The 15909-nt window shown below is 39.7% G+C and overlaps 2 protein-coding genes across 11 annotated transcripts in view; one reads left to right on the top strand and one right to left on the bottom strand.

Annotated features, from left to right (window-relative positions):
• LHFPL1 (LHFPL tetraspan subfamily member 1) overlaps positions 1–1160 on the top strand; it is a 255441-nt gene extending 254281 nt beyond the window's left edge. Inside the window, exon 4 of the mRNA XM_072743350.1 lies at positions 851–1160. Within this exon, the coding sequence (XP_072599451.1) occupies positions 851–906 (56 nt within the window). The 3' untranslated portion in view covers positions 907–1160. The remainder of the gene's footprint in view (positions 1–850) is intronic.
• Positions 1–15909, bottom strand: part of RTL4 (retrotransposon Gag like 4) — a 518532-nt gene that overhangs the window by 216866 nt on the left and 285757 nt on the right. Inside the window, exon 1 of one of the 10 annotated variants that reach the window (XR_011998092.1) lies at positions 7877–8082. The exons of the other annotated variants lie outside the window; for them this stretch is intronic. The gene's annotated coding sequence lies outside the window, so the exon portion shown is untranslated. Of the gene's footprint in view, positions 1–7876; positions 8083–15909 lie in introns of those variants that run through there. 10 annotated transcript variants of the gene reach the window in all.

The following is a 15909-nucleotide window of genomic DNA, read 5'->3' as shown; positions in this document are numbered from 1 at the left end:
TTTTTTTAATTTGGTTTGGTTTGTTTTTTTGCCAATGTTGTTACACTGGTAAAATGTTAAGTTTAGAGATACTGCCTTCTTCATCACCTTGTTGGGGATAGCTTCCAGCACAAAAGAAAGCAGAACCTAAAGGTGATAGAGATTCTTAAACATATCATTTGAATTCCCCGCTCTAGTCAGCCTTACTCCTGGAACTTTCAGATATGTGACCTGGTATAGTCCCTTTTATTTATTAAACTAGTTTGAACTGTGCTTTCTGTCACCAAAAGAGCCCTACGGTAGACTTTGATTTCTCTAAAATCTACAGATGGCACACATAGTAGATATGAGTTGTCACCTAGCCAAAGCCTCCTTATTTGAAATTGTCCACCTAGTTTTAGACCCTGATGAAAGGATAGTAGTCATATTTTGGATTGAGGTGAACACCTGACCCAGAAGTTACCAATCCATAAATTATGTTGAGGTAATTATTTGGACATAGTGAGTGACTAAATGAATTAGCTATAAGGTCATCTCTAGTTGGGCCAGAGTTGGTGCCATGGCAAGACAGAGTCACTTACAAACCATAGTTATGGGAAAACAGAGAAACCATGAATCAATATAGAAAGCTAATCTGTAAGGAGAGAACAGTTAAATGAAGTACATAGAAACAAAGAAACCATGTAGCACCAAGAAAAAAGGAAGATACAGCTGCCTAATGATTTTCTATACAAAACACTGTGTTTTTTTCCCTTCATTCCTTCCGGAGCCATGCCCTACCTTGGTCCTTCTGATGCAACTTTCCTTTGTAATTTAAACTAGCCTAAGTGGACTTCTATTCTTTACAACTGGCTTCCTCTTTCACCCACAGATACCAGCATTATGCCAAAGGATGAGGAAAATTCATTACAAACCTACCTGGACTAGAGGAAATAGAGCTAAAAGCAGAAGACTGTGAGATGTCTGTAGCATGAATTTTGAACATAAAGACCACCTGTTAAGCCTCAATTCCTTGACTCAATTTGAAGCCTAACAATCTGTGGACTGGCTTCCTTGTGAATGGAAGCTAGGAAAGATCTCCCCCACAAGTGTTTATAACAATGTTTAAATTATCATCTCAATTACTCTTTGTGTACACATCCATAAGCACTGTGCCTATCAATAAATGAACTCTGTGTGTATTCAGAAGGCTACTGTGGTAACATCAACATCTAGATCCAGTTCGCATTTGATGGGCACCTTCCCAGCTAGTATGGCTTATGGGATTATGTCTGAGATTTAAGGGAGAACAGGTGATTCTCATTGTCCTACATGAGGTAAATTAAAACAGTCTGAAAATGAGTGCCTTAAAATGTGGTATTATTCTGTTCTGGTCTGTTCTGTAGCTATACAGAAAAAGAAGGCTAAAATGTTCCTGGGGATTAAAAAAAAAAAAAAAAAGATCCAGTGATGCCTGGCAGGATGGGATCACATGGCCAAAGCAGCAAACACTTTTTATGGAATTCAGGTTCCCCCAACTAACTCAAGATCATCTTCCAGACGGCCAATCAATTCTTAGGATGATGCCATGCCAAGGCAGGAAAACAAAACATAATGTGGTCCTGGTCCCATCTTGCCACTATCCCTCTTAAATTCTTTTCTGAAGTGGCTCATGGGGACAGTGAGAGATTGGTTAGAAATAATGAGAGGGTTTCATGTATATAGGATGCATGTGAAGCATTTGCACAGTTCCTGGTACACTGTGAGGACTTGGTAAGTGGTAATTATCCATATTAGTGTTATTATTGTTATTACTATTTTATCATTAGTCTTAAATATTCATATTTGCTGTTCAAGATACCCTTAAAAACTGGCTGCCTCAAAGAGTCAACCTCAAAGAGGCTTTAGCACCAGAATTTCAGGATCTCTTAGCATTAAAGCACTTTCACATTTAAGACCTCATTTCTGTTCTGAATAAAGTTTGGATTTATAACTGGAAGATTTTAAGTCAGTTTTCTAGCTAGAACAGTTAAAAGTAAAAATAGTAAAAGCCTACTGTATTCAAGTCATTACTGTTGCAGGAAGAAAATGCTGAGAAAGGCAGGGGGGGGCGGGGGTTCCCTCTTCATAGAAGCACTAAATAGCTTAATTTGCAATGTTGATGACATGCAAATATTTTCAGTTTTATCAGTGCATAACCACAACTCTAAGTACTGAACAAAAATGGGGTAATAAACCACTTTATGGGGCTCTATTTATGTTTTAATAAATACTCATGATGCTAACAGACAGGCATATAAAAGTTTTACAAATATTAATCTAATTATCTTCAGAACAAGTCATAGAGGTAAGTTAGGCTCAATTATGTGTCCATCACCATTTTACTTTTGAGAAACTCCAGGCAAAGAAGGGCTATGCCTATAGCCTACCATCATGCAGCCAGTATGTAGCAGAGCCTGGTTTCAGACCTAAGCAGCCTGACTCGTCTGTGCTCCATACAATAATGCTGCACTGCCTCCCTCTGCAACTACACCTCCTTGAGAGGCTATGGACTGATGCTTTCCCAAGTAATTCCCCTCTCAGTTTCACCTTCTCAGCATCTTCAGACTTCTGGATAGAAAGCTTCTGGCAGCAAAATTATGCATTTGCTTTGTCCACTGCTCTATCTAGAAGATAAAACTACTGGCCAAAGGGAGGCATGGAATAATTGTACAGTTGCATGTGGGTACTGTAAAGGTAGTAGTCAGAACCATGGAAACAATTCTAGCTCCAACTCTAAGGCACTAGCTTCTATTTCTTTAACTGATGAATCAAAAAAAAGTCATTTGCTTTTCCTTTCCTGGACATTCACTCCATAATACACCGAACATCTCTTTCATTAGCCAATTACTTTCTTGGCTTGAATAAAAGAGATGGTGGGGTAGAGTTCTTTTTTTCTCAAGGCCATAGCCTTCATCTTTAACTGGTTAGACCACTTGGTAACAAATTCTGAAGCAGAAAGAGGGCATCCCTGTGGAGTCAGAGGGAGGCAAGGATAATGTCAGGCACACAGAACAGATGGAGTCATACTCCTCTAGAGAGAGAAAATGACAAGTTGATATCAGAACCCATTATGCATCCTTTATAGTTCATTGTATATAAATGTTTAAACTGAATGCAATTCTTTTTCTTAAAAATAGTATAGTATTTATACTCTGGATCCAGACTTCTTGTGTTCAAACCTAATTTCTTTAATTAATCTCAGTCTTGCTACCTGTGTGTTGCTCAGCTGTTACCTTGGGCAAGTCACTACTTTATGCCCCTGTCTCCTCATTTCTAAAATGGAGATAATAACAGTATTTACTAATAGAAGTGTTGTGAGGGTGAGACGAGCAAAAATATTTAAAGGTATTATAAAGGGTCCGGTAAGCATTATATATATCAGATAATACAGGGAGTTCTTATCTCTCCCTGTATCCCCAAATTCTCCACCATACTATTTACTCAGGCCACTGACTTCATTTCAATTCTAGTCATCTTTAACCACTTGTTCCTTGGTTTCTGTCCATGATCAAACAGAAAAAAGACAACAGCACATACAGTCAGGTTTTGGCACATGCGCAGACAGGAATTTGCCATATGGGACCTACTTTAAGACACAGTCTCTAGGAACACAGTACTGTACATTCAAATGCTGGGTCTGTCTGAAAAGTAGACATGTGCCACTTTCTGATGGCAACAATCCAGTCATGTTAGGTTTATGTTACTATCAGGAGAGATACAGCTATGTGGTCTGTTTTCTCTGTGTCTTTTTGGTTATCTGCTTATTTGTTTGTTGAGTTTTGCTTTTTATCTTGCATAAAAAAAGAGAGAAATAAACTAAAAGAAGAGTAAGGACCCCCTAACTAATCTGGAACACTAAAAGCACAAGCTAAAGTTATCCCTTTAATCAATTTTAGCAATCAAAATACAGAGATTATATTACTCATCAAGGAGAGAGGAAGAAAGTCCCTAACTGCTTATAAAGGAACTGATCAGGAGCCAACCTAACAAAATCCTAGCACCTGAAGTAATTCTGGGAACATGTCCAATCATAAATGGAGCATTTTAATAAAAACATAAGACCAGGACTTAAAAATACTGCTTAATAAATTCAACTAGTGTGATATATACCAAAGTGTCCCTAAGTGTTGATTGTTTACACCTGCTCTGTAAGATTATATTTAGAATGCAGTAAAGTCATATCTTGGTGAAAAAGCAAAGCTCTCAAAACATTTCCTGGTTTTTATCTGTATGTTATATAAAATATATGGCTTAGAATTCAGTTCATGAAATTATATGAATCAATGGATATACTGCAAAATTATTCTAGCGATAGGGAAATTATTACGCAAAAAGAAGTCTTGGATGCCAAACCTGTAAACTCAGAAGTATAAAGTTATGACAGATATTATAGCCACAGTTTGTACTTGAGGAAATAATTTGAAGATTGGTTAAGGGGCTGTCCAATAGTTCCACAGCTGGTCAGCAGCAAAAGTAAGAGATCAACCCTGTTACCTACCCCTTCTTTAGGCTGGAAACCACTCAATGGAGAGAAGATTCTATAGCTTTTTATTTGGTGGGTAATGAGCCACTTAGTTATATGGCATAGAATTTTACTTTCAGTCCTGCCTAAATAATCTAATTGGTCCTAGAGATAATTTCCAGCCAAAGCAATAGAAGGTCTCAGGTTCCTATTCCCCATCTCACCTCAGCTACAGATTTGCCCAGGGGTTTTCCTTGACTGTATCTAGTTCTATCAGGACTGATGTGGTCTGCTTTTCTCCAGACCTGGACCTTGAAACAATTAGGGAGTAGATAAAGTTTGACTTCTACACTGTCTTTGTGTATCTTCTCTTTTCCCTACCTGGCCAAACCTTACCTTTCAAGGTTCAGTTCAAGTTGCACCTTCCTGGTGAAGGGTTTTTTTTTTTTTTTGACCATTCTGGAAGGAGAAGTAATCTCTCACCGCTTCTGACTCCTATAGCATATAATATACTTGTCACCCTTTTAACAGTTACCATATGTCTTAATGATTATGGTGATAGTGATGGTGGTTGTGGTAGCTAAAATTTGTTAAATGTGTCTTTATACTAGAAGTTTTTTATGAATTATCTCACTCTTCATCACCACCCTCTGAGGTAGGTTCTTGTCATCTCTCTTTGAAGATGAAGCAACAAGGCTTAGAGTGTTTGGGTAACTTGGCCAATGTCACATAGATACTAAATGGCAGGGCCAGAATTCAAATAGGGTTTTTTTTCTGTCTCCATCTTCCAGGCTCTTAATCACTATATCACATTTTTTTTAGGGTGCAGTCCATAAACAACAGGCATCAAAGTCATCCAAACATAGTTTGTTTCATTTTGTCTTAAAATTTCTGAAGGACAATTTTTGAGAATGAAGTCTGGGAACCTGAATGTTCTCTAGCCCCTTGGAGGTTTGGCTATTCATTGAAGTTTGTGAGAACCACTACACTAGAAACCCTACTGGTAGCAGCTCCCTTGGGTTTATATAGGTTTTCATGCTCACAGAGCTCCTTGATACCCATTATTTCTTGCTGGCTATTTATTCCTCTTTATATGACTTTATGTTTTGTGTCTCCTGACTAGAGCATAAGAGACATGGTTTCTCTCTGCATGGCCTGCTCACTGCATACCTCAGTATTTTGTACACATTCAGAGTTTTCAGTTAGCCTACTCTTTGTGATTGTCAAATGGTCTCTGCTGCTTCAGAGAAGATATCATTGTATGTTTCACACTAGAGGGGGTATTTTTGCCTCCTGAGCCATTCCACAGAAGTGACAAAGGGTGGCTTGAATTTCAAGCATTTCTGTGTCCTGCTCAGTCCATTAAAATAGGGAAGGGGCATCACAATGGTTTGATCTTTCTGTCTCCACAGGAAGAATGGCATTTGAGTTCACTGCTAAGATTTTCCTTCCCTTTCTGGATGTCTTTTTTTCATCATTAGCTCCTTGCTACTGCCTCTCAGGGAGAAATGTGCTTACAGAAGAAGTTGAAGATATTGGAGGCCTGATGCATCCTGGGTCACAGAAGGAGTACTTTGTGAGATTACTGATAGGAGGAGTGTGCCTTTGGCCACAGTGATCAAACATTAAGATGATAACCAAATTTTTAAGCCTTTTATTAGAAAATTTATTTTTTAGAAAAGAAAAATAATATATTTTTAATGTAAAAATAATGTATTTTTTCAAGTACAAAAATATAAAATGCTCATCATAGATTACTTGGAAAATAGAGAAAAAGGCAAACAAAAAAATTCCTTGGGTACCCCATCATTTAAACAAAACCACTGTCAACATTTTTATATGTAGTCTTTCAGTCTTTTTTTCTACACAAGTATGTGTGTTACACATTTTTTTAAAATGGAACAATATTGTACACACGACTTTGGGTCTTGATTTTTATCATATCAATAATAAATGATGAACATTTTTTCCTATATTATTAAATACCCTTGTACAAAATATGATGTTGGAAAAGTTTATAAAGTGGTTAGATGAGGTTCTTATTTTGCTTTTTAAAAAAAATCTAATGGCCGTCATATCTGCATTAAGGATACTTGTCTTATTTTTCAAGACAAGTAAAGAAGGACCAGAAGTAGGGGCCAAGTTGGTCCAGTGAGCCTGTGGCTAATAGTCAAGCTAGAGTCCCATTGCGGCTTGGTTCATAAACCAAAGTGAGTCATAGGATGAAGCTGGGAACAGTATCCAGGGAACCAGAAGAGACAGAAAGAGCATAAGCAAAGTTTCAAATTACAGTATGCATGCTGAGAGTAATACTCAGAGAGGTCCAGATTAGTTGGAGGCCTAGCATAGGCAGAATCAGAGGTCAGGGATCAATGCTAAGAAGGCTAAATGTAAGCAGGAGGGCAGCATAGAGTCTGAGTGTACATAGGTGTGGATTAGGTATTCAAGACAGAGATAAACAAACAGTTGGGGAATACAGAGGGACCAAGTACAGGAACATAAGATCTGAGTCCGAAGCAGATCAACACAATAGTGTGATAACAAGTCCTTAAAGAGGGGATGTCTGGATATTAGCAGTCTTGGTGAAGGCAAATAAGAGTACAGTAAGAACTCTACATAGCCCTAGGGTTGTACTTATGGAACTGCAGTCCAGAGTTCCATTATAGTTGGAACAGCAACAACTATAGAAACTCTACTTGTTGACTAAAGGCAAGAGGATTCCAGTCATTGCTGGAACTGTCAGAAATCACTAGCCAGCAATAGACATAAGAGAAGGGTTGAAGGTTGGGCTGACAATACAGAACACCTTTGCAGGATAACTTTTTAAAAACCATATGAAAATGGAAATTGCTAATATTTGGCTCAAAAACTGTCAAATAATGGTTTTGCACAGTTCAAATCATATAAATCCTTGGCAAAAGAGGTGAGTGTCAGGTTGAGAGGAATTGGGGTTGGTGGAGTTCTGGAATATGGATTAATTAAGGAATTTGGTCATGTGAACTACAAAGACATGTAGTTTTACTGCACCAAAAAAAAAAAAAAAAAAAAAAAAGCTAACTTCAAGCCCTGTGTATAGTAGTTGTTCAGTAAACATTAATTAATAAAACATTGCTCAAGGCAGCACCAGGGTAGTCACAGTGGGAGATAGGAAAGAAGAATGTTTCACTGGGCTCTAAAATAACATTCCTTTTTGAAGAGAAACAAAACAATTAAAGAGAAAAAGATACTCATTTTCTTAGCATGTAGAACTAGAGCACCATAAGCAGTGAGCATGTAGGAGTTCAAAGAAGGGAAGCTGGAGATCAATATTGGGAGAAAGGCTGAAGAAGGTTTCCAGGTGGAGGGAAAAATTAGAAATAGGAAAGGTTTGGATAAGCAAAGGGACAAGCTATCTCTCATCACCAAGTGCCTTACCAATTATGACCATGCTTTCCAAACTAGTGTTCCTCAAGATAGATTATGATGACGACCAGTTCATCCATCCTAAAGAATGTTCTGCAATACACTATTCCTGAAATGCTTCATTTTCAAAGATTTCCATAAGTCGAAGTTGGTAAATGCTGCAATTTCCTTTTGGAGATTCACAATGCATATTAGCACAATAAACACTCTGAAAAGTCCTGCAATAAATAAAGAAATCAGTTCTAATGTTGTCTCATCCAGTATTTCTGAAAATAATTTGATTATGTGAATTTTTGTTTGAATAAATGCTTACGAACATTCCATGCTGCTTGTGTGCTACAGAACACACTGTAGAAGACACCGCTACAGAAAAGTAAACAATTTAAATTTTCTATCAAAATCTCCTGAAATGAGGGATAACAAACAGAGAAAACAGAGTAAGGGTCTCAGGAGTTAAGTACCAACTGCTGTCACTAAAGAGGGTGAGGGAGAAGAAATGGACCTAAAAAGTTGGCTTATTTATTTACAGAGTCATAGTTGGAAAATAGAGTTCTAAACCAATACCCATTTCTAATTTCCTTAGCCTGGGCTAAGATGCATATGGTATTTGAGTTTGTTAGGTTTGATAAACATATAACCATTTCAGCTTCAGGGTGAGAGTAAGCACACATGAAAACACCTTTTTTATTTTTTTGGACCTCCTGTTGCAAAAGTTCTCTGTCTCTGTCTCTTTTTCTCATCTATCTCTCCTATCTCTATCTGATAACTAGGCTCTTTTTAATTTTTAAAAAGATTTTATTTATTTATTTTATTATTTATTCATGAGAGAGAGAGAGAGAGAAGCAGGCTCCATGCAGGGAGCCCAACGTGGGACTACTCGATCCTGGATCTCCAGGATCAGCCCTGAGCCAAAGGCAGTGCTAAACCGCTGAGTCACCTGGGCTGTCCACTAGGCTCTTTTTAGTTTTTTGTTTTGTTTTGTTTTGTTTTAAAAAGATTTTATTTATTTATTCATGACAGACACAGAGAGAGAGAAGCAGAGGGAGAAGCAGGCCCCATGCAGGGAGCCCCACGTGGGACTCAATCCTGGGTCTCCAGGATCAGGCCCTGGGCCAAAGGCGGACGCCAAACTGCTGAGCCACCCGGGCTGCCCACTAGGCTCCTTCTGTTTCAGTCCTCCTAGTTACTGAGAATTGAGGTATGTCATTGGCTTTAGGAAATAGAGACATTCCCATAGTTTTTCTTGCTTCCCAGGAGAGTTTGGCTTAGCTATATCTTGGCTATAGCTGATGAGGAAATCACGTTCCATGATGGAGGGCTTCCTAGAGGCATCCTTTCCCTGGAGACATGTAAGCAGAAGGTTTTAATCACTTAGCAAGATTGTCAGGAGGTAGAGGTTAGTCTTTATGACTTCCGACCCTGAGTTTAGAATTAGGTTGATGATTCTCAAATCTCTTTGCACGTTAAAATCTCATAGCTTTTTGAAAATGCTAATGCCTAGCTTTCCCTCCAGATGAATAAAATCACAATCTGAAAGGTGGGTCCTAGGCATCTTATTGTTAAAAGGCCCCAAAATGATTCTAATATGCATGCAGAGTTGAGAATAGCTGGCTTAGATATTTTTAATTCTTCATTAAAAGTGCTAATCCTGGTATGATAGATCCTGTGATTTCATTATTTCATGCCAGATTTATATTCCAGCAGAGTATGTGTCCGCCAACATGGGATGATTTGAGAGGGAACTGGGTAGATTTATCCCTCCTGAGTTCCTAGATTCTCTTTGGGCTAACCACCGTGCTAGAAATTCTCCCTATTAGAGATATATTATTTTATGTTAGCCCCCCAGAGTCCCCTCTTAAAATGCAAATACTCTCTGGAGACCGAGTGCATTAAAGTCACTGACACCATGTTGTTTAATGGATCAGACTGTCACCTAACAAGGACAGGAAGGAGTAGGGAGGGTACATAGGGAAAAATATTACTTACTCAGAGATTATTCTAAGAATTTCATCAAAAGTTTACTGTATTCCTTTTCTGTACTCCTCCATTGCCCTCCCTTTTCAGTTTTAAGATTACTCATCTGACCCCTCTACATTTGCTGCCTGTGAACTAACTGTGAGTCATTTTTATCTATTTTGTCCCAGTTGGTGATAACATATTTGGTATTCTATAAAGAACTGAGATAAGTGAGGGATTTTTTTGATATTAACAATTTCTTTGAGTTTTTTCCTCTAAGCAATATAGTCAGAATAGCAAGTAATGCAGGTTGTGCCTATATAGGCCAACAAATTACCTAATTACCAAATTGATTGACAATTGGTCTGCCAAGTTAATAAAATCATCCTAATGAATTTCAGCAAAAGCAAAAACAAAAAAGTGATTTGACTCCCCAGCCCTACTGGGAACCAGTTATTTGAGAGACCTAACCAAACTGAACTGAAGTTCTGGTACCATGTTGTCAATTTCATTGGTATCTTCTCAACCCATCACCTGGCCACTGACTAAACCACTGGATGGGGTTTTGACTTCCAACTTCTTAGTAGACAGTTTTAGGTTTCCAGTGGAAACTGAGTATTGCAATTGTCATTTAACCAGTCTCTCTACCTGTAATTTAGGGGTTGGCAAACTCTGGCCCACAGGGCCAGATCCATGCTGCTTTCTTTTTGTAAATGAAGTTAGAGTGACACTCTATTTATTAACTCAGCCTGATTTTATACTATAATGGTGGGGTTGAATGTTATAACAGAAACAATATAGTCTAAAATATATACTATGTGACCATACCAAAAACATTTTCTGGCCCTTGCTCTTGTCTCTTCCTCATTGATCCTGCACATCTTTTTTTCATTTTTCTAAAACACCAATTTCTTCCTGTCACTCTCCTGCACAAAAGTCTCAAGGGCACAAATGATATTCAGCTGGTATACACTGTCATAGCCTTATTCTTCTCATTGTTAGTGCCCATGCCATGCTGATTATGTATTTTGAAAATCATCTTTGCTTAAATGATTTTTATTTGCATGGTATAAAATCAAGCTCCTTAGCTTAGCATTCAGGGCCCTTTCTAATCTTCTTTCTTGTTCCATGTATAAATCATCTTTGCTTTGTATAGAACACACCCAGCTCATCTTTTATGTTGCCTTTTCCTTTAAACCATTTATTTATTTTGAAATGCCAGCAACTAAAGAGAAGCAACACAAACTGAACACATGCCCAGTGAAGTAGAGCTACTGGAAGAAGAGCTACTGGAAGAAGCAGATGAAAACTTAAATAAAAAAAAAGTAAGAGCACTGAGGTTCAAGTAAGGAAAACATTTTTTTCTGGAATAGAAAAATAATTTTCATCTATCTTATTCTGTAAATAAGTTGAAACAGAAGATTGTCACTATGAAGACGTGAATTGGTATACATACATTAGGATAGGTGGACTGGGAATCTGTTTATGCTTGATAAGGACTTTATCACTTTATAGACTCTTATAAAACCCCGGTTCATAGAATGTAAGTCATTTTTATTGGTATCACCTCCACATGTGATTTCTGATCGATGGTATAAGTAAAATGGAGAATAAGCAAAAAAAAAAAAAAAAAAAAAAAAAAGGACTTAATCAATAAGGGACATACTTTAAGAGAAACTCTGTAACAGTTTAGAGCAGTATCACAAAATACAGCCTACAAGTTAGATCTGATTTGCCACCTATTTTTGTATGGCCTGCGAACTAAGAATGCATGTTACATTCTTAAATTGTTGAAAATATTTTTAAAAAGAATACTTCATGACATGTGCAAATTATACGATATTAAAGTTTTAGTATACATAAATGAAGTTTTATTAAAACACAGCTATACTTATGTATTATCTCTGATTTATGCACAAAATAAAAATGGGTAGCTGCAATAAAAAAGGTCTGCAAACATAACATGTTTACTATCTCGCACTTTACAGAAATTCAATCAATCCCTGGTTTAGAGAAGTGCTGTCAATAGAACTTTCTGTGATGATAGAAATGTTCCATAAATGTGCTATCCAAAGCAGTAGCCATTAGCTACATATGGCTATTGAGCACTTGATATGTGACAAGAACCAATGAATTATTGAATGTTTATTTTTACTTATTGTTAATTATGGCAAATATAAATAGTCATATGTAGTTTGTGGCTAGTGGCTATGTATTGGGCAATACAAGTTTAGAACAAAAGTAGTAGGAGGGGCAAGATGGCGGCAGAGTAGGGTCTCCAAGTCACCTGTCCTCAACAAATTACGTAGAAAACCATCCAATCATCCTGAAAATCTACGAATTCGGCCTGAGATTTAAAGAGAGACCAGCTGGAACGCTACAGTGAGAAGAGTTCGTGCTTCTATCAAGGTAGGAAGACGGGGAAAAAGAAATAAACAAACAAAAGGCCTCCAAGGGGGAGGGGCCCCGCGAGGAGCCGGGCTGAGGCCGGGGCGAGTATCCCCAGGACAGGAGAGCCCCGTCCCGGAGGAGCAGGAGCTGCACCGACCTTCCTGGGGGAAAGGCCTCCCGGGGAATTGGAGCAGGATCCCCAGAAAGGCGGGGATGCCCTCGGGCTCCCTGGGACAGTAACAGAGGAACTGCGCCCCGGGAGATACGCCGAGCTCCCTAAGGGCTGCAGCGCTCGGCGGGACCCGGAGCAGCTCGGAGGGGCTCGGGCGGCGGCTCCGCGGAGGGGGCTGCGCGGCTCCGGGAACAGCTCAGAGGCAGCGGCTCCGGCGGAGGAAGAAGCTCCGCGGAGGGGGCGGCGCGGCTCTGGGAACAGCTCGGAGGGGCTCGGGCGGCGGCTCCGCGGAGGGGGCTGCGGGGCTCCGGGGCTCCGGGAACAGCTCGGAGGGGCTAGGGCGGCGGCTCCGCGGAGGGGCTGCGGGGCGGGAGCGCGAATCCAACAGCGCAGGCCCCGGAGCACAGGGCGCCAGAACACAGCCCAGGATCCGGCCTCCCCTGGGACAGGCAGAGGCCGGGAGGGCCCAGGACAGCAAGGACGCTCCTGCCTGGAACTGATCAGATCAGCGGCCCCGCCCAGGAGCCCCCAGGCCCTGCAGACAGAGATCCCCGGAGCTACTGCGGGAGCTGACTCCAGGGTCCCAGAGCTGCCCCCGCCACTGTGGCTTCCTCCCGGGGCCTCACGGGGTGAACAACCCCCACTGAGCCCTGCACCAGGCAGGGGCAGAGCAGCTCCCCCAAGTGCTAACACCGGAGAATCAGCACAGCAGGCCCCTCCACCAGAAGACCAGCGACACGGACCAGTTCCAAGGGAAGTCAAGGGACGTAAAGAATACAGAATCGGAAGATACTCCCCCGTGGTTTTTTTTGTTTTTTTGTTTTGTTTTGTTTTGTTTTGTTTTGTGCTTTTTCTTCTTTCTTCTTGATTTCTGATTGCTTCCCCCACCCCACCCCACCCCCCTTTTTTTTCTTTTTTCTCCTTTCTTTCTTTTTCTTTCTTTTTCTTCTCTTTTTCCCCTTTTTTTCTTCTTTCTCTTTTTTCTTTTTCTCTTTTCTTTCCTTCTCTCTCTTTTTCTCCTTTTCCCAGTACAACTTGTTTTTGGCCACTCCGCACTGAGCAAAATGACTAGAAGGAAAACCTCACCTCAAAAAAAAGAATCAGAAACAGCCCACTCTCCCACAGGGTTACAAAATATGGATTACAATTCAATGTCAGAAAACCAATTCAGAAGCACTATTATACAGCTACTGGTGGCTCTAGAAAAAACCATAAAGGACTCAAGAGACTTCATGACTGCAGAATTTAGATCCAATCAGGCAGAAATTAAAAATCAATTAAATGAGATACAATCCAAACTAGAAGTCCTAACGACGAGGCTTGACGAGGTGGAAGAACGAGTGAGTGACATAGAAGACAAGTTGATGGCAAAGAGGGAAACTGAGGAAAAAAGAGACAAGCAATTAAAAGATCATGAGGATAGATTAAGGGAAATAAATGACAGCCTGAGGAAGAAAAACCTACGTTTAATTGGGGTTCCTGAGGGCGCCGAAAGGGACAGAGGGCCAGAATATGTATTTGAACAAATCCTAGCTGAAAACTTTCCGAATCTGGGAAGGGAAACAGGCATTCAGATCCAGGAAATAGAGAGATCCCACCCTAAAATCAACAAAAACCGTTCAACACCTCGACATTTAATAGTGAAGCTTGCAAATTCCAAAGATAAGGAGAAGATCCTTAAAGCAGCAAGAGAAAAAAAGTCCCAGACTTTCATGGGGAGGAATATTAGGGTAACAGCAGACCTCTCCACAGAGACCTGGCAGGCCAGAAAGGGCTGGCAGGATATATTCAGGGTCCTAAATGAAAAGAACATGCAACCAAGAATACTTTATCCAGCAAGGCTTTCATTCAAAATGGAAGGAGAGATAAAGAGCTTCCAAGACAGGCAGCAACTGAAAGAATATGTAACCTCCAAACCAGCTCTGCAAGAAATTTTAAGGGGGAGTCTTAAAATTCCCCTTTAAGAAGAAGTTCAGTGGAACAATCCACAAAAACAAGGACTGAATAGATATGATGACACTAAACTCATATCTATCAATAGTAACTCTGAACGTGAACGGGCTTAATGACCCCATCAAAAGGCGCAGGGTTTCAGACTGGATAAAAAAGCAGGACCCATCTATTTGCTGTCTACAAGAGACTCATTTTAGATAGAAGGACACCTACAGCCTGAAAATAAAAGGTTGGAGAACCATTTACCATTCAAATGGTCCTCAAAAGAAAGCAGGGGTTGCCATCCTTATATCAGATAAATTAAAATTTACCCCGAAGACTATAGTGAGAGATGAAGAGGGACACTATCTCATACTCAAAGGATCTATCCAACAAGAGGACTTAACAATCCTCAATATATATGCCCCGAATGTGGGAGCTGCCAAATATTTAAACCAATTAATAACCAAACTCAAGAAATACCTTGATAATAATACACTTATACGTGGTGACTTCAATCTAGCTCTTTCTACCCTGGATAGGTCTTCTAAGCACAACATCTGCAAAGAAACGAGAGCTTTAAATGATACACTGGACCAGATGGATTTCACAGATATCTACAGAACTTTACATCCAAACTCAACTGAATACACATTCTTCTCAAGTGCACATGGAACTTTCTCCAGAATAGACCACATACTGGGTCACAAATCGGGTCTGAACCGATACCAAAAGATCGGGATAGTCCCCTGTATATTCTCAGACCATAATGCCTTGAAATTAGAACTTAATCACAACAAGAAGTATGGAAGGACCACAAACACGTGGAGGTTAAGGACCATCCTGCTGAAAGATGAAAAGGTCAACCAGGAAACTAAGGAAGAATTAAAAAGATTCATGGAAACTAATGAGAATGAAGATACAACTGTTCAAAATCTTTGGGATGCAGCAAAAGCAGTCCTGAGGGGGAAATACATCGCAATACAAGCATCCATTCAAAAACTGGAAAGATCTCAAATTCAAAAGCTCACCTTACACATAAAGGAACTAGAGAAAAAGCAACAAATAGACCCCACCCCCAGCAGAAGAAGACAGTTAATTAAAATTCGAGCAGAACTCAATGATACCGAGACCAAAAGAACTGTGGAACAGATCAACAGAACCAGGAGTTGGTTCTTTGAAAGAATTCATAAGATAGATAAACCATTAGCCAACCTTATTAAAAAGAAGAGAGAGAAGACTCAAATTAATAAAATCATGAATGAGAAAGGAGAGATCACTACCAACACCAAGGAAATACAAACGATTTTAAAAACATATTATGAACAGCTATACGCCAATAAATTAGGCAATCTAGAAGAAATGGACGCATTCCTGGAAAGCCACAAACTACCAAAACTGGAGCAGGAAGAAATAGAAAACCTGAACAGGCCAATAACCAGGGAGGATATTGAAGCAGTCATCAAAAACCTCCCAAGACACAAGAGTCCAGGGCCAGATGGCTTCCCAGGGGAATTCTATCAAACGTTTAAAGAAGAAATCATACCTATTCTACTAAAGCTGTTTGGAAAGATAGAAAGAGATGGAGTACTTC

Source organism: Vulpes vulpes, chromosome X (genome assembly GCF_048418805.1).
Source record: "Vulpes vulpes isolate BD-2025 chromosome X, VulVul3, whole genome shotgun sequence".
In the NCBI taxonomy this organism is placed as follows: Eukaryota; Metazoa; Chordata; class Mammalia; order Carnivora; family Canidae; genus Vulpes; species Vulpes vulpes.
This window is presented reverse-complemented; position numbering and strand designations above follow the sequence as displayed.